Source organism: Triturus cristatus, chromosome 1_2 (assembly GCF_964204655.1).
Source record: "Triturus cristatus chromosome 1_2, aTriCri1.1, whole genome shotgun sequence".
Lineage (NCBI taxonomy): Eukaryota > Metazoa > Chordata > Amphibia > Caudata > Salamandridae > Triturus > Triturus cristatus.
This window is the reverse complement of record NC_140580.1, coordinates 1,166,089,114-1,166,108,560: the sequence shown is the minus strand read 5'-3', so window position 1 is coordinate 1,166,108,560 and position 19,447 is coordinate 1,166,089,114. Positions and strand designations below refer to the sequence as shown.

The following is a 19,447-nucleotide window of genomic DNA, read 5'->3' as shown; positions in this document are numbered from 1 at the left end:
GTTGGTTGATGGAATGGTGGCTGCTTGCAAGTTGGTCAGCAGTTGTTGTTGGGTTAGCATGAGGACTAGTTGTGGGATACAAAGACTAGTTTGTGTGGGCATCGGTAATCGGGTTGGTGTGATGTCACTTTGGCTGAGTGCGACTGATGGGGTTGGGTTGGGTTGTGGAGAAGTGTGGCTCAATGGTTAGAGCGGCAGACCCTGATGCAGAGATATGGCCCGGGACCAGGGTTCAATTCCCGCCTCGGCGGGTCTTGGGCTCAATTTCCTCGGACCTGATAATTCTCGCCTCGGTGCCTACGCTAATCATAGGTCCCACTCTGCAACTCTGGGCAATAGCTTGCTTAATCTCCACAACGGCCCCAACAGCGCTGGGGATGCCTGGCTTCACCTTGGGGGTGCCCAGGAGTGGACATTTCGCAGTGAAAGCCAGGAAGGGTTCCACAGCGGCATGAGTACAAGCGCCAGGACGCCCCGTTGCTGGGGCAGCAGTGCGCTATACAAGTACAACATTTCATTTCATTATGGACGAATGAGGTGATAGTAGGTTTCGTCTGTTAGGTTTCATTAATGGTGTTTATTGGTTGCTGGGTATGAATTAATTTTTTTTTAGTTCGCTTTAATAGCCAAAGCTTACAATTGTCAAAGGTGAGCCCCCTGAACGTAGCAGATGCGTTGATTATGATGGTTGTCCCGATGTTCTACAGACGGTGGTGGTTTGCCAGTAGGTGCAGTGATTTAGGGTAGAATGATGATAGTGGTTATTGACAGGTAGTTGTGCACTTTGTATCCCTTATAAATTCTGGCAGTGTTTTGTTGTGGGTGGTACGCAGGTGGTATGGTATGCTGGTTACTTTGAATTGTTGAAGGCCACTTGCCTCTGTGGGTATATATCCTTGTTTTATGAGCATATCGTAAGCGGTTTTCCAGTTCGGTAGGGAATGTTTTTAGTTTCAACCTACTTTTGGAGTTTAACTGCAGTTTATTATTGCAGGACTTGCCTTCGCCTACTCACCATCTGAAGTCTGTTCCGATTGCAGTCGCCGATGATGGAGAGTCTGAATCGGATGGCGATGACATGAAACCTAGAGGTAACGGAGAAGTAGCAGTAGCAGTAATTCAGTAAGAGACAACCTTTGCCCTCTCCCCGAGGACAGTAACCTAACTAATACCATAAGGCACACCGTGTGCTCTGGCCTTTCTGCTGGTTGGTGAGATCCTCAAGAAATTACCCGAGCCTCGGCCTCTCTTGCAATTACAGATAGCGTAAGAGAAGGTTTGTGCTCTGGACCTCTTTCTATTTTCAGAGCTGCCTTAAGTGATATCCTGCCCCCTGGCTTTTTCAACATTTAGAGATGTCACAAGAAACTTACAGTCCCTAATATCCAAACATACCACCATAATACCCCAAGCTGGTCTGTGTTCTGGCCTCCCCTAGCTTGCAGAGATAATGTGTAATGGCCTGTGTCCAGCTCTTCTGGCCAGTAACCGTAATGCCTAAAGAGACCTTCGTTCCCTAGTCTTCCTGCCTGTATCCATGATACATAAGAGAAATGCTTCTCCTTAGTACCAGGAACTGTGATGCTCAGGTGAATTCTTGTGCCCCAGTCTTGAGGCCAGTAACCATAATATTGCGATAGATCGCATGTTCCTGTGCCTTCTTTCTGCTGATGGTGATGCCGCGAGGCACATCCTGTGTTTTAGGGCTCTGCATGAACAATTCTATAGCAAGAGGCATGCTGGTCCCTGGTTTCCCAACAATAAAGCTGATAGTGTAAGAGAAGAATGGTCCTTCCCACCAGAGATCTTGTCAGAGACACCAAGTGTCCTGTCTTTTCTGTTAGTAACAGTGGTACAATAAGAGTGCGACTATTTCCTACTGCCCTCTGGGCGTCCATCCTTCTTATAGCAGAAATACCCCAAGAAGCTGGCCCGTGCCAAGGCCTTGACTGTAATAGAGGTCCCGTTAGAGATGACCTGTGCCCTAGCCTTCCCATTGGTTGCAGAACTACTGTAAGAGGGACCCAATGCCTCACCCTTGATCCAGTAACAAATAAGTTAATACTTTGGTTAGTGCATGAGGTGCTCCTTCTTCCAAGATGAGGATAGTAATGAATCCAACTTCTATATTTATGCTTCCCTCTCAAGGAATCTCTCTTGGCAGTCGTAAGCACTGAATAGTCCCTCCCACGTGCGCAACCTCAGAGTACATTTTAAAATAAAAAATGTACAGTTTTCAAAAGAAAAGCCAATTTGTTTTCATTTAAAAATAAGTTTTGACAGCATATTGAGGGCTGTACTGGCCAAATTTCGATTGTTCCTTTAAAAAAGCAGCCAATTCAAAGTTAAAAAGGTCACTAAATAAATAAAGAATAGTAACCTGGAAAAAAAACATATTTACCAACCATTTTTAAAAGAAAAGTGAGAAAAAAGGAGGGCAATGTAGCTGGATAGGCTGCAGCCTAAAGCGTCTGGAAAAATGTCACTGCTCCTTCATGGAAGCACATACCACCAAGATGTCATCATGCCCCGTCATTGACTGAGGCCCCAGTTCTGTGCTTGTAACAGGATCCTCAATCGGAGACGTCTGCCTTTTTTGCCTTTCTTTGTGTGAAAAAATCGCTCCAAGCCTTCACGTAAAGCGTTTCATTCAATGTTTTATAGATGTCAAGAGTATTTATGTTCTGTTTCAGGTTTCTTTGAGGAATCTTTCTTTTCGGATATTTAGTATTTCCTTCCTTCCACTATCTGATGTGGGATGGGCTTGCTGTTCTGTCTAGACGAGTTCACGATTGTCAGTGGTGAGCCCCCTGAAGAAGACGGATATTTTGATTACCTGTAAATCTGTTTCTCCAGAATCGAAAGATTCTGATCAAAAAGCACTGGAGCAAATGTCACTAGCAGGGTAAAATGGGGTTTTGGTGGTTTTTGCTTCCTTAAAGGTGCTGTATTTATTTTTTCCAGCCCCCTTAGGATGCTACTTACCGAGCTACACCGACCTCCCTTTTTCTCTTTTAAAGAAAAAAAAAAGTTTGTACACAAGTTTTTCTCGTCTAGTCTTTAGTGATCATTTAAAGGTAATTGAAAACAAAATTGTCAATGTAGATTTTAATAGGCAGTCAAAATGGTTCTAGATTTGAAAATAAAAAAATTGACTTTTCTAGAGAATCATATTTTTGTTTTCAGAAGTGTTCCGGGATCTGACCCTGGGTGGGGATATTTATTGATTGTAATTTCAGTGGAAATGCCCCTGATGGAAAACTACATTTACCGGTAATCAAAGTTTCCTTTTCTGCACGCGTGTACCCGATTTAAAGCAGTAAGCTGTGCGGGGGCCAGTTGTTGATAAATGCTTATTTGAATAACTGAAAAAGTGTTTTGATATAGAACAATGAAATATTATGATTTATTTTCAATTTTCCACATCTCTTGCCTAACTTGCCATTGTTCCTTCTTGCACTGCTGTTTGTCGCTCTCTCTGCCATGACAGGTCTTACAGGGATGAAGAACATGGGGAACTCCTGCTACATGAATGCAGCACTGCAGGCCTTATCCAACTGGTAGGCCCAAAGTCATGAATGCACTATGAGTACTTGAAAGACATTATGGCAGCAATTAAAAAGACAAAGGTCTCCATACTGGGATATCCTAAGTATTTATACATGTTACATGCCTCCATCTGTTTTCTAGATCCTAAAACATGTTCTCAGTTAAGAGAGAAATCTCTCTTCTAAGGAAACTTCCTATTTAACTCTTAATGAAATATATGTATGATTTTGAAATAACCTGTTGGAAAACTAACCCATGGTTTAAAGGCACATGCGGCACCCTTGCTTACCCAACCATTTTTATATTCCCCATTTCAGTAGAGGGCGCGTAGGTGAAAGCCAGCACAGTCGCTTTCACTCGGCCAGGGAAGTCCCAATCCCAATATGCAGTGCTCTGGCAGTTGTTGCCTTATCTAGATTTAGAAGTTTTATGAACTCCTAAATATAAGTATGCATCTTCTTTAGGTCTCTTAAGGCTTTGTTAGAGAATGTTGCAATATGCCGATGTTTTGAAGAGATGGGAGACATTAGTGTGACATGTATTGTAAAATTGAAATGTTATGTCACAGAGATTTTTTTAGCGCTTTCTTGTCATTACTACGGTCTTGTGCTTTCCGAGTTTGGGTACCGTCACACCCTGATTTTGAGGACTCCCTCTCAATCTGAAGTCTCTCTCTGAATGCTTGACAGGGGTCATCCGTGTTGTGGAGGCTATTCATGTGCTGCATTTTTGTGAATGTCTGTGAGTGTAGTGTGCTGCAGTATTAGTGTTTGGAGGTAGGAAGGTATTTTTCTGTTCACGTGTGTCATCTGGAGAACAAGAATGTGCAGTTTGAGGATCAAAGGCTTTTGTGCCCATGACCTTGGTGGCCAGCACTCTATTGAGCCAAGACACTATAGCAAACGTTGTCCGGTGCATTGCACCACAGAACGTTGGCGAAGTTCAAGAGCTATGCTGCCAAATGGCCACACCAGGCCAGGCGACTGGGTAACTAGAAGGTGATTCTGACAGACAACCCAGATGGCAGATGATTCTAGAGTCCGAGAGGCTTATATAGTCTGGGTGTCCATAAAGTCATGAGTGCTCAATTAGCTGGACAATTGATGTTGTGAGGCTCCATGAGGTCATGAGGTCAAATTAGGCCCATGGGTTCAAGACATTCCAGGTCACAAAAAGAGCCCATACCCTAGTAGCAGGAAAATATATTGCTAGGTTGTTTGTCAATAGCTCTTGAAATTGTCAAATTCACTATGTTGTGTTAACCAATAGCACCTTGAAATACTCAACTTCACGTGAATGGACGACTGTTGCATAAAATGGATGGCCTTCCTAGTGATCTATAAGATGCTTTGGAATGTAGGTTATGCTGCAAGCTGATGGTCTCAAGATCCTTTTAACACAGTTCCATACTCTCATATTCCTAACTTAGGGCCCCATTACAATGGCGGGCAGACTTTGTCAACCCGCCACCGTAACGGTAAACGGGACCGACCGCCAGAGGTGCGGCGGTCCTGCTAGGCCCATTAGGATGCGACCACCACCCTGGCGGTTGCATCCCTCATATTTTACATTGCGGCGGGTGGTGATGTAAGCAGCACCCGCGGCAATGCAAAATATGCATGTTGTGCATTGGCATGCACAACGTGACAGGCACAGCGCCGTGCCTGCCACCTTGTGCATGCCAATGAAGGTACCCCCCCAAGTGCCTCTCCATGCCCCCAACACCTTGGGGGCCTGCAATGGGCCCCCAAAGCCAAAGACCGCATGCCTTTCGAAAGGCCCAAATCCGCACACATCATAATATGGCAGGCGGTGCCTGCTAGGCACAGCCACCATATTATGGCCCAGGAACGCACGGCAGAAAAGCGGCGGACGGTCTTTCCGTATGCCGCTGTGCCCCCTGCCTTTGTAATAGGGCAGGGGGTAAATGGCGGGCGGGGAAAGATGTCGGGCGGATAGCCACCGCCGGTCAGGCGGTGGCGATCTGCCCGATATCATAATGGCCCCCGCCAGGACACCTTAGGGTAATCGTGCGCTCTACAAGCTTTAATAACATAACAGTTGGGGACAAGGAAATCTCCTGTTTCCATTCAAACGTTTGCTCGTTAAGAGTCATGAATAGGCTTGCTTTTACCTTACAGTCTCTTGGTTGTTACTGACGGTGAATTGTGGGGATTGTAATGTTGGTTTGTATTGTTCTATGGTGCTAACCCAGAGTCTACTCATTAAGTTCAAGAACAAAGACTCGAATACATGTTTTTGTAGGGGTTTTACTCGTCTTTCTTTCAGCCCTCATTTGTGAAGCATTGCTTTGAATAGTCTGATTTTCTGAATATATTTCAGGTCTTTTTCCGTTAAGGTTCAACAGGATTTAAACACCTTGTTTTGACCATCACCATCAGGATAAATGTTATTTGCAGCCTGATCTGACACAGATTAATGTATCTATGTGTATGTCATTAGGCATGTGAGGCATCGTTACCGTTGGTCAGTAGAGTTTATGTAAACTGTAATAGTTTACAAACCCAATATGACATTACTCTGGGTTAACGTAGGTTGTGCACACTCACGTTTCTCGATGTATGCCTGATTTTGAGGTTGTCTTCATTTGTTTGCCATGTTCGCTCTCTCTCTACTTCTCTATGGGAGGGTGTAGTTTTTCCTCATTCAGTCACAGTGGGTGACCGAGGGAACGAACGCCTCCAGCAGTGGTTTTAATGAACCATGGCCGTGTCTTCACAGGCTCGGGAGTATTTCAAGCATCGTGACTACCTCTGGATGTTTCTGTGCGTCACTAAAGGGTTTGCAAAACTATGGTTTGGGCAAGATGCTGTTGCGTTAGGTGTAGAGGAAGCCAATGTTGTCCTGCTTTGCTTTAAGAATGTTTCAGATGAAGTCATTTGGGAGAGAAATAGTGCTTCTTTCAGTCGAGCCATTAGCTGGCCTTTTGCTTCTCGAGATTTTCTTCAGAGCTGTTAGAGAAGTTCCCCACATTCAGGTTGTTACTTATTCCCTTGCCTTCTAGTTCTCCTTTCCGGATCTCCAAACCCCCTTTCTCCTTTCTTTTCACCTCTTATTTCCGTGGCATTCAGCTTGCTCTCCTATTTATTACGTTTTTTTCTCCTTTTCCTTTTAATTAGACTGGATTTTAAACAATTGTCATTACATTTATCCGACGCTCTGCGCTCGCTGGTTAATTGTCGATTCCATGTAAGAGGTTATCCTCGCCAGCTTCTTACTCCGTTCCACAATGCACTGACACCTTCTTGGTTGAGTTACGTTAGGTAAATAAATAACATAGTCTTGTGTTATGAATAGAACTGGAGATTCTGTATGGGAAAAGAAAAATGTCCATATCTGTAAACCAAGCTACTTATTTGTAGCCACAGTTCTGCATCCTCGTTCTCTTCAGTTTGCAAGCAACGCTCACTCCCCGCTTGTAAAACTGACCGAATGGAAGCAGAGTAGCTTGTGTTAGATCCTTTGCCCTTCAGTGGAATGGCAAAAGGAACGGAGTCATCACCTGTTACTAAGCTGCAGTTTGGGGATGTGGAGGTTTTTGGCTCCCATGAGGTGACTGTGCAGTGTTTGATCTAGGTGAACTATGTTTATGAAAAGTGTTCTTTTTAAAAAGGAGTAATTGGAAAGAGCTAATTTCCAATGCTGCTCTGTGTCTCTGTAGGAGTTAAGAAGAACATTTTGCTTTTAGATAAGCTTGTTTTTGCCAGGAACATATTTTCTGTATTGAAGAGGTTGGGAATGTGAAAAACCTATAGTTCTGAATTAAATGAAGTTATTTAATTGCCAATTAGCCTGAAACCCAAAAGTTTGACTTTTTGTATTTCTCAACTTACTCAAGGTTCTCACCCATGCTGGGAGTTACTGTGACCTCCATCCATAGCACTGACCTAATCACGTATCCCATTCCTATTCCTATCACTAAAACACTAGTATTCACCGTCACCGACCCTTATCCATAACACTAAGCCGAGCTCTAACCCACACCGTAACCCTCCTGCTATCTGTAACCCAGTCTCCAACCCTTCCACCTACCCACCCCCCTAATGCTAACAACCTATCTTAAAAGTCCATTAGTATTTTCATACTTTTTCAGATTGCATTTTTGTTTTCCAAACATTTTGATTTCAAGCTTTTTTTTTTTTTTTTTTTAACTATTTGAATCTGACTTTATATCTAATACAAGGAAGTGTAATTCAGTGTTTATCGATTTTTAGTGAAGCTATTTATTATAGTGGGAGAACGTGTAAGTAAGGTTTTCATACTTGTTATAGTAGCTCTTACTCCTCCTTTACCTTTAAGCAAAGAAATAGGAAGTTCGTTTTTGGAAGGGTACCTGAGCAGGCGCAGTAGCACTCTAATTGAGCTTGGGGATTCAGTCTCCAGAATTCAGTGATTAGATGAACTATCCACTTAGATACTTCACACTCTTGCGTACATGTGGCACAAGCACTCCATGCCTCTTTTCTCTGCCTGGAAAATCCCCATGAAGGACCTCTTTCAAAAATGTACACAGAGTTTAAGGAGATGCAGAGAGGGTAAATGTCCACCTTATAAAACATACTGTAGCACTTTAAATTTACATTTCCTGCAGGTTTTAGAACAAGACTTTATAGGTGTAAAGAGTAGTAAAGTAAATGGACTAGCGGGGGATCTAGTATCACAGATTGTCCTTGTTATAACGGTGACACAGACTTCTTTGAAACAGACTTGCGGACAACCTCTCTGAGCAAAAATAAAGAAATAGCCGGTAATACTAGTGGGCTGCTGCTTCCTGATTCTCTATGTTGCATCATCAAATAATCCACGGCCCAACAACAGCGTGAACTTGGATCTCCCTGTTCAATGTAATGGAGTTCGTATGCATCCCTTCTGCTCGCCGCCTCTCTGACATTGTCCTCTTTGTGGGACTCCTGCTCCCCAGAGCTTTAGGCTCCTACATAAGGGGTATGAAAGTGGGGCTAGGCTAGTAAATTGCTACTTACTAATTGAACTTTTTCTCTGCAAAGTCTGCTCCTGGAGGAAGGTATCAATGTGGTGATACTGTCCGTATATTCCCATGTTCATTTGCACCCAACGCATTTTAGGCTGTCTTCATCCAGTGCCACTAATATAAGCAGTCCGCACCTAGTGATTAACAATGGTTCCTATCTTGCGTTTTCATTTTGAGTAGTTGCAGTCTTTGGAAACTTTTCACACAAAAATGGATACACCTCGTTGTAACCGCTTATGCTCTACCCTAGGTTTAAGTAAATTGGCCCTCTGATCCCAAATGAGGCTGGTGGTTGGACGTATTGCTGGTTTGTTACTTTGTGATCGAATGATCATTTCCTTTATCCATTTCCTGACAAGAAGTTACGCATGTTCTTTTACGAGGGTCCAGTTGTTTTGCACAATTAAATACAATGAATAAAAGAAGCTATAAGATTACGAACTTTTAAACTGCATATCTGATGAATTGTTTATAACAACATGCAAAAAAAGTTAAAGAAATTTTTAAAACTGGGCAAATTAAGCCTTAAAACACAAATTGAGCTTTAAAACACTAAAATGTAAAAATAAATTAGCATTTGAAATGGATTGAAGAAGAGTGCAGAATTGCAATGTAAGTGAGGTCTAGTCAAACGGGAAATTATGAAAGGCAAAATGCAACAATTATAGTCCAAATACCACTTATATTGATAACATGTTTTATTATCTTACATTACATGTGATTCCCTTATCCCTGTATACATGGATCTCACTAATTTCTTTATAATCAGTGGCGTGTGACATACCAATTCGCCAATTCTAAAGAAGAGATGTTCGAGCTCGACTATTATAGCTTATGACAGTCTAGTTCTGACGTCACAATGTCTGCTGTCAAGCCAGCAGCCAAGGTGAAAGGTTAATGCGGTCACAGAGCATAATTAAAGCAGCTGTTTAAAGAACACACAGAATGTTTCTTTTCTTTCTGCTCTACTTCAATAGCTTACAATAACCAGCAGAGAGTATATTTATTTTTTACTCTCCTTAGAGGGAAGCTAGAATCTTTCTGCATGTTTCTACACGTTCCTAGCTACTGCTGCTTTTAAAACTTAATATTGAACTGTTTCTAATATCTGGTTGCAACACATCTAACAGGTTTTTGATGTTTAATTTTGCACTAGAAATTTTTATTTTTCATGTTTGCAAACGTGCTTACTTTTTCATATGAAAGAGCTAAGCACCAAGGTTTTAAGTGATTTGTGGGAAGGGTGATGTTGTGACCATGTATTATAAGGGATAAAGTACCCCCTGGCATACGTTATAAGGATATTGCAAGTCACTTCAAAGTTCCATAACCTTATAAAGGAACTCCTTATAATGTACTGCAGTGAACTTGTTCAAATGCTAGCCCAATATTCTGGTACTTACAAGAATGAACATTTTAGTTGCATCTGATTGAAAATAGCAGCTACCAATTTGGCTGAAAGAGTGACATCACGTTGATAGATTCTATAATTTTAAACTAGGCAGCATTTAGTAAACATTAACACTTATTCTGACTAATGTATACATTTGTTTTAAAGCAAAAATAAAATGCCAGGCAATCTGAGCATTTAAAGTGGCAAAAAAGCAGAAGAGCCGCAGTACCGAGCAGGTCTCATACGTTCCTAAAATATTGTTAGAAGAAAGTTTATACCAACAGAGCCTCATTAATGAGTAGAAAGGCCACACGAGCCCTCGTGGCCCATTATTTGTGTCGATATTTCCGTCCAAGCAGGACACAGTTGCTCTGCAGATTTAATTTTACTGAGTGTTTTAGTGTAATGTGAAAATCTGTTGGAAAATAGAAGGTTCCAAAGCAGGTTGAGCTTGTAAAGTGACAAAGTGCCTGCATGTCAGCGAGACGCTGTGAACTCTTGATGGTTTTTTAAAGAGGACAGTTTTGTAAAGCAAATCAAGATTTCACCTGACACTGAAACCGTCAAATCAACAGTAGCCACTTTGACCTGCCTCGGAAGTGACATCAAGGGAAGGGACCCAGTCTGTGCAGTAAGTTATTGGAGTCACAACAAGACAGAAGAGCTGCTGCTGGTTTGGTTTGACAAGAAGATTTTCGACAACTTTGTATGAATCTAGTCACAACTTGTGGGTGATTCCTTTCAAACAGAAAATAATGGCGTGTCTGCAGGGACGGAACTTGAACCAGTTGAAAAGAACACACACCCATTTCCTGCTTTGATGTTTGAGGGTATTTGATTTTAATAACTTTCAGTAGATTTTCTGATGGAGCCCATCGATGAGCTTATATTCTGATGATTGGGATTCGATATGGAATGGATTGGTGCTGGCAGTATGATGCAATGCATATTAATTTTCAAGTTACTTAAAAGAGAATGTAAGCAGCATTCATGCTAACTGGAGCATTAATCAATGCCGTAAACTAGCAGCATCTTTTTATATTTTATTAACTTTTGCATAGAGGATTTAGGGGCACATGCATCAAGCATTTTACCAGACGCGAACAGACCGATTCACAGAATCGGCCTGTTTGTGACAGGTAAAATGCCTTTCCCGATGCGTCAAAGGCTTTACATTCGCAAAATAGGTAATCACAATTTGGGATTCCCTAAATGCGATGCATGTAGCATTGCCAAATTTCGACTTTTCATTTAGGAATCGCAAATTATCATCACATTCAAGTTGGGCCCATAGGAATGAATTGGAATTCATTCCTTAATGGCGTATTGCAATTTGCAATTCGCTATTAAGGAATGTTAAGGATTCGCAAAAATAATGGCGTATCCTTCATGCATAGGCATGTACGATGACCAAATAATGAATCCTTAAAATTTGCTATTTGGTAATCGCAAATGATTACCTTGATGCATGTGCCCCTATAACCCTAAACATTTGTTTATGAAATTGCAGTTTGCAATTCAACATTTTGGAGCTTAATGCGTTGTATGCAGGAATAGAGGGTAACAAATAATGAACATTTTTCACATTGTTATTCTTCGGTGGCCTCTCGACTTAGGGTAGACCGGACCAATTCATCTGCTTTTAAACTAAAGCGGATAATATTATGACCCCTATACGAATGGTTCATTTATTTTATTGGATTTTATTTTTAGCATTGGAATTTAGAGACTACTTTGATAGATGGTTTGTTATGTTAATAAAAGACAGATCTCCAAGAGCAGAAGTAATGCATGTCTGCTCTGCCAGTGGCGCCATAACATCTGGCTTGCACGAGCCCGCAGAGTGCCCAGAGGCCAGAACCTGGTAGAGGATAGAGCCATTCACTCTCTAGCTGGAGCAATTTAGTGTTCCAAAATATTATAGCTGAAGTGCTTTGGCTGCTGATATTCTGTGCTGTCCCAATCCTAGCACCAGTCATGATACAGTAGTAGTACTAACTGTAGTAGTAACAGTATTGTAATAGTAGTACTTTATGTATCCGAAATAGTGGACATTTTCTTCAGTTGTAGATGTGATAGGAATATTGCATATAGTAGTGACATAGAGCATGCATTAAGAACAATTTGTTGTAGTACAGGTAATAGCTTATTTTCACATCCCAGTCCTGCCGGCCCACTGGCGTTACATGTGGTACACGGTAGGCCACGAGCATTTTCAGTCCACTGTGCTCCCCTTTGGCCTTACCAGCGCCTCTCGGGAGTTCACAAAAGTGATGGCGGTGGTCGCAGCTCATCTGCGCAGATCAGGGGTTTCGGTCTTTCCCTATCTCGACGACTGGCTGTTGAAGGCTGGCTCACCCCAGGCTGTCATCTCCCACTTCCAGATTATGGCCAACCTCCTGCATTCACTGGTTTTCTCCATCAATGTGCCAAAGTCACACCTGATTCCCTCTCATAAGCTCCTCTTCATCAGAGCGGTTCTGGACACTAAGCAGTTTGGGTCTATCCTTCCGAACAACGAGTCTGGGATATTCGGGCTTTGATTCTGATCTTTCAACCTCTATCCCAGGTTTCAGTCAGGATGACCCTGAGGCTGCTGGGCCTCATGGCCTCCTGCATCCTGCTGGTTGATAATGCCAGTTGGCATATGCAGGCTCTGCAGTGCGACTTGAAGTTCCAGTGGGCGCAGCATCAGGGGAATCTTTCCGATTGCCTCCAGATCTCGGAGGGCACTGCTCGACAGTTGCAGTGGTGGCTCACGAACCAGGATTGGGTCAACAGCAGATCCTCTCCCTTCCCCAACTAGACCACACAGTGGTGACAGATGCGTCCCTTCTGTTGTAGTGTAGTTCCTATTTTCTTTATAGGCTCTGCGCATTGGAATAATATACACTATAGTTGTGGCATAGGACTGAGGTCAGTATGCCCCTATCGAGTACATTAAACTTAATTACTTGTGTATGCCAGCTAACTCGGAGGTCACTAGAAACTTCTCGAATGAACAAGAAGGGATTCGTTTCTGACAACCACATAAACATGACAACTTTGTTTCCCTTAGAATCGGAACGCGTCTCAGAATCGTGGAAACAATAGATAACCGTTTCACTCAGTCAATTGTGCATGCTTAGTTTCTTCAGAGTTACACAGAAATAGAGAGACGGGTGTTTCAATAAAAGGATGTATTGAACAGTCTTGTTTCTCGTGTAAGAGATATGAGCTGTTACAATCGTTAGACAGTAAGCAAGATATAATACGCACAGCGTAAGCAGTAAGAAGAAATAATACTGCAATAGCATTGTCTTTTAGCTATGACATATATTCATATATACATACATAAATAACACAGGCTAAAAAGTGAATACTCGTCTGATCTTCTAAATAGTTCTACCCCAGTGTACCTAACCTAAGTGTGGTACGAGGTAAGAAGTAGGTGCTGTTTTCTATAGTATGGTATATACTAAGTTTAGTATGCCAAGAGTCCCTCTAGGTTCTTGTCAGCTCCATACCTTTAGAATGAGAGAGGTGGCAATCTTTCCGGGTCTCAAACTCTTAACACCAGGCGAAGGGAGTCAGAACACTGGAAGCTGGATTCTCTGCGTGCAGGGATGACCGCGTCTGGTCAGTGCGTCAGGCCGGGATATGGTCTCTTACGAACTTGCCGTGGCGAACCGTGCAGTCGAGTCGTGCCGTGGTTTGCCATGGTAAGGGAAGGTATATTTATACCTGGAGGGTGCTTAGTAATGCTAGAATTGACGTAAAGTCGGGCAGAGGAAGACGTCATGGATGAACCCCTAAGGAATAGTAGTTCATGCATAATAGATGAGTTCTTGGAGAAATCAATAATCCTAGCTAGGGAAAGTCCCGTTTGGCTTAAGGGTCTGGTTTCTAAGAACTCGTTGTGACGTGGGATGGACGGATGTAGGTGACCATACCTGTATTTGGTTAGCATGACTAATGCCTAAAAAAGGATTGGGATTCTATGCTTAAATAAGGGCAAAGCGAGTTGTGTCTATATAAGGACATGATTCAGGGAAACCTATATACTGGTATCTAAATCGAAACACAACACTGGGATGGGGCGGCCACATGGGAGAGGTGGAGATCAGAGGCTTCTGGTCTCCAACGGAATCCAGGCTCCACATCAACCTTCTAGAGCTCCGGGCGATTCGTCTTGCGCTGAAAGCATTCCTTCCCTCTGTCAGGGGAAGAGTAGTGCAGGTGTTCACGGACAACACCACCGCCATGTGGTACTGCAACAAATGAGGCGGGGTGGGGTCGTGGACCCTATATCAGGATGCCCTCCGCCTCTTGACATGGCTGGAACATCAGGGCATATCCATGGTGGTTCAACACCTGGCAGGTTCCCTCAACGCCAGAGTGGATGAACTCAGCCGCAGGTGCATGATGGATCACGAATGGCGTCTTCACTCGGAGGTGGAGCAAGGTCTCTTTCGACAATGGGGAGAGCCTTGGTTAGATCTATTCGCCACCAAAGAGAAAGCTCAATGTCAGCAATTCTGCACGTTGGAATTTCCAAGGTGGCACTCGCTCGGTGACGCTTTTCGACGCGAGTGAAGTTGCAGTCTGTTGTACGCCTTTCCGCCTATACCTCTTCTCCCCAGAGTGCTGAAGAAGATCAGGCGCAACCGGGCCCAAGTCATTCTTGTGGCTCCGGATTGGGCACGAAGAGTCTGGTATCCCGAGCTGCTCAACATGGCTATCGATCCTCCGATTCGACTGCCTCTTCGGGAGGATCTTCTGTCGCAGCAGCAGTCGATGGTCCTCCACCCGAACCTGTCCAGTCTCCACCTCCTTGCGTGGAGATTCAGCGGCGGCAGTTGACGTCGTATGACCTGCCATCCGAAGTTTTTGACGTAATCTTGGCAGCCAGGCGTCCCTCCACAAAGACAGTATATGCTTGCTGGTGGAATACATTTGTGGCATGGTGAACAGCAAAGGCTGTGGATTCCCTTTCTGCCACTCTTTCTGAGGTTCTCTTGTTTCTTCTCTCTTTAGCCCAGTAGGGCACTGCTCTGGGCACTATCAAAGGCTATCTTTCGGCTATCTCTGCCTTCCTTCGGCTGCCAGATCAGCCTTCTCTTTTCAAGTCCCCGGTAGTTAACCATTTCTTGAAAGGCTTAACGCATCTCTTTTCTCCAATCCCCTTCGTTATGCCTCAGTGGGACTTAAACCTTGTTCTTACTTATTTAATGTGTGCTCCCTTTGAGCCACTTCACAAATTCCCTTTAAGACTCTTGACTCTTAAAACTGCTTTCCTGGTAGCCATCAGTTCTGCTAGAAGGGTGATTGAGCTCCAGACGCTTTCTTCCAAACCTGACAAGGTGGTTCTCAGGACCCGTCCATCCTTTCTTCCTAAGGTGGTCACTGCCTTCCACATCGGGCAGACCATTACTTTGCCCACCTTCTTTCCGCCTCCGCGTCCTTCGAAAGAGTAAGAGCGGCTCCACTTTCAGGACCCAAAACGTGTTCTTTCTTTCTATCTGGATCGCACAAAACAGTTTGGGGTGTATGACCAACTCTTTGTTGGCTACGTGGGCGCCAAGAAAGGTCGGGCCGTACATAAGTGAACCATTTCCTGATGGGTCGTTTTGAGTATAAAGGCATGCTATTCTCTAGCTATAAAGGAGCCTCCAGTGGGGCTACGTGCCCATTCTACCAGGGTGACGGCAGCCACTACTGCCTTGGGAAGAGGAGTTCCTCTGAATGACAGCCGTCAGGCCGCTACGTGGGCATCGCTGCACTCGTTTACCAAACACTACTGCCTGGACAGTCAAATCCGGAGAGACTGCTTCTCTGGCTGTTCTGTTCTCCAGGACTTTCTGGTGTGATCTTGGTTCGCAGACCCACCACCGGGGTTGGTATTGCTGGAATATCTATTCTAAGGTAAGGAATCTATAACTAACTTGTTTCTTTCAGATGAACAAGTTACTTACCTTTGTTAACGATATATTTGTAAGAAACATTAGTTAGTTATAGATTCCTTACCGCCCCACCCATCTTCCCCGTTCTGCGAACTGATTTCTAGGGTTAAGGTCATCCTTTCAGGGGCCCTAGTTTTGTGCACCAGTGGTCAGTTTCTTGCACGGCTCTGCGTTTCTGGCGCGGAAAGTCGTGTACAGAACTGACGTCAGCGCGCGAGGGCGGCGTCTAAGTAGCTACCGCAACATCATCCCGGTGACCACGACGCCAACGATGGACGCGGAGCCGACCGATGCCACCTTCCGACGCGCAGAGGTACTGCTGACGAAAAACTTTACGGATGAAGTCTGATGCCTGGGTGTAATTCTAAGGTAAGGAATCTATAACGAACTAAAATTTCTTACAGATTTATCGTTACCGAAGGTAAGTAACTTGTTCAACGGTGTCACACTTTAAAGGGAGCTTGGTGACCACTGTTGGTTACTGTGATGGAGCGCCAGACACTGGTTGAGGAATGTAGTTATTTAGCGTATTCTTTTTGTTTGAACCACTGTTTTGCATGTGCTTCTCTTAGTGCATAGGTTCAGTTTTCTGATTATTTGAGTTGTGAATTTTGACTTGTTGTGGTATGTGTTGACTGGCAATGTCGAAGTGATGGGCTCTTGTGACATTTGTATGGTGCACGTTTTGGCACAAGAGTTTCTTGATGTAATGTGAACTCCACCCCTTTTCTCTTTGTTCCCTTTCAGTCCTCCCCTGACACAGTTTTTCTTGGAGTGTAGTGGGTTGGTGCGCACTGACAAGAAGCCAGCCTTGTGCAAGAGCTACCAAAAACTTGTGTCGGATCTGTGGCACAAAAGAAGGTGAGTGACCCAAACACAGCCCTTTACTGTCTGCGTACTGTTGAAAAGAAAGGTTAGGTTTATGTGAGTTGTTGGTGAAAGAGGAGTTAAAAAGTATAACTGCCAGCATTGCCATTTCTGTGAGCTCAAATCTTTTATTTACGTATTTCTCCTCAAATTCATGTGTCCTTTCATTAGGTGCTCTGGGAAGATGCGTGTATGTAGCCCATCACTGAAATATCTGCCTTTCTTATTACACTATTAATTATTCTTGTTTTTCTGTATTTTGTTCTCAAGTAAGGAACATCATCTTCCGTTCCTACACATAAATGCATCTTAATCACTGGGGCTGACCTCAGAAACACCTATGTTTTAATGAACAAAATCTAATTCTTTTATATTAAACAATAAGGTGTGACACTGCATCATTTTTAATTTTAGTTTTTGGATGGGAGAAGCTTACATCTGCTCAGCAATAAGCCCCGGAGAGCACTTATATTTTGATGCTTCTTTTCATTCTGTCAGAGCAGACCTAGAGACATTTTTTCTGTCCACATGGCATTTAATGTTTCTAGAATTCATCAATTATTTGTAGAAGCTATGTTGGCATGGTTTTTCTCTGTTAGAAAAATCAGTTTGTAGTCTGTTTCACCTCTCAGGAATATGTTTCTTAGAGTACTGCTACCAGCATGATGGCAAGATGCAAGTGCAGACGGGCTTCCAGAAACGTACTACCTGTTGATAATCCTTGACATTTTGGCCTGTGGGCAGTGTATGAAAATAAAAAACATACTTCCTATAAATTAGTCACGTATCACTCAACCCTGTTCCTAGAAGAAACCTTCAGCTGTGAAACTAAATCTAGGGTCAGGGGTGTGGAATTTTCCAAATAATCTAGTTGTCCAAGGGACAAAATGCCACTGAGATCTACATGTCCTGTAAAATCCACTTGTCCCACCTACCCCCGTTCCACATCAAACCTAAGGGCTCCGGCTGACAGAGAAACATTAATATATTTTTGCCTTATTAAAATCAGTAAACCATTGAATGCTGTGCAATAATAATGCTAAAGGAAAACTTGTCAAGCGATAGTATCGCGTCCCTGCCCCCCTGCGCCCCCTCCCCTTAACCCTGACGGCAATTCTTTTATTTCTATTCCCCTTTTTCCCATTTTTTTTAGCTGTGTATTTATCCCGACAAAATACGTACATTTCAAACCATACGTAATGTACTAATTTACCGTCACCCTTGTAAAAACGTATGGGTGGGATATAAAAGGTGTCAGCCAGCGTGCCTCCTGCCATTTCCCCCTCACTTTTGCAGCTGGCCAGACGCGAGCCCTACGTTCCTTGCGAATTGGTAAGTTGTATCGAAAAAGAAACCGCAAAGTTGGGAGCTTCCTTTAATCGTTTTTTCGCCAAATGTACCCTCTTTGCAACATTAATCAATTGTGTAATGCATATTTGTCGGTGTGTTTACGCAGTTATGGGCTGAAAGTTAATAGCTCACTATTCTATATTAGGACTTTAAGTTATAAATTGCAAGTCACCAACGGATGTCTCTTTTGAAAGCATTAATCCGCAGATCTGTTCCCATCCTATGCACTCTGTAATCGACTTCGTTCATTTTCTTTGCAGCAGGCATATTAACCCTCTGTACTAACTTCACCGAGGTCACAACCTCAACTATACAAAACACGGATCTTTTCGCCAAATGTACCCTCTTTGCAACATTAATCAATTTTGTAATGTATATTTGTCGGTGTGTTTACGCAGTTCTGGGCTGAAAGTTAATAGCTCACTATTCTATATTAGGACTTTAAGTTATAAATTACAAGTCACCAACGGATGTCTCATTTGAAAGCATTAATCTGCAGATCTGTTTCCATCCTATGCACTCTGTAATCGACTTCGTACATGTTCTTTGCAGCAGGCATTTTAACCCTCTGCACTAACTTCACAGAGGTCACAACCTCAACTATACAAAACACGGATCTCTTTCCAGGATGGTAATTCATCACACGAGTTTTCTACACATTTCTGTGACGCCTGGTAATTGCCGGCGGAAAGAAACGCTGCAGCAGGTGCTTCGAAAGCTTTTAGTGCTGGCTGCGCCGTGTGCGACAATGTTTTTTTTGCCCATAAGCCAAAGGAGTGAAAGTGTAGGAGTCACATGTCACCCATACTGGTAGGCAGCAGTTTAAGAGTGCCTGGTGTGGAGAAGCACAAACGCAGAGTCGAAAAAGAAACGGCAAAGTTGGGACCTTCCTTTAATAATAAGAATCGTTTTTTTCGCCAAATGTACCCTCTTTGCAACATTAATCAATTTTGTAATGTATATTTGTCGGTGTGTTTATGCAGTTCTGGGCTGAAAGTTAATAGCTCACTATTCTATATTAGGACTTTAAGTTATAAATTGCAAGTCACCAACGGATGTCTCTTTTGAAAGCATTAATCTGCAGATCTGTTTCCATCTGCGGTATGAAGGCTCCGGACCCGCGATGTTAAACCCGCGTTGCGATGGCAACGCGTGAATCTGAATTCGTTGTAATGGGTGTTTCCCCCATGAAGCGGTGGTAGCGCAGCGCGCCTGCTTGCGATACTCTTTTTTGACGTCCTCATCTGAGGCGCCGAGGCGGGCCAGGCCTAGGCTTTTGTACTAATTAATCTACCCACGCACGGTTGCTAAAAATATAAATAAAAGAAAATCGCA

At 43.3% G+C, this 19,447-nt stretch overlaps 1 protein-coding gene across 2 annotated transcripts in view; it reads left to right on the top strand.

Annotated features, from left to right (window-relative positions):
* The window catches only part of USP20 (ubiquitin specific peptidase 20), a 647,940-nt gene that overhangs the window by 50,969 nt on the left and 577,524 nt on the right, over positions 1-19,447 (top strand). For both annotated transcript variants that reach the window (XM_085613993.1, XM_085613994.1), the window contains exons 6-8: positions 995-1,091; positions 3,491-3,560; positions 16,643-16,756. In XM_085613993.1, coding sequence (XP_085470119.1) covers positions 995-1,091; positions 3,491-3,560; positions 16,643-16,756 — 281 coding nt within the window. The remainder of the gene's footprint in view (positions 1-994; positions 1,092-3,490; positions 3,561-16,642; positions 16,757-19,447) is intronic.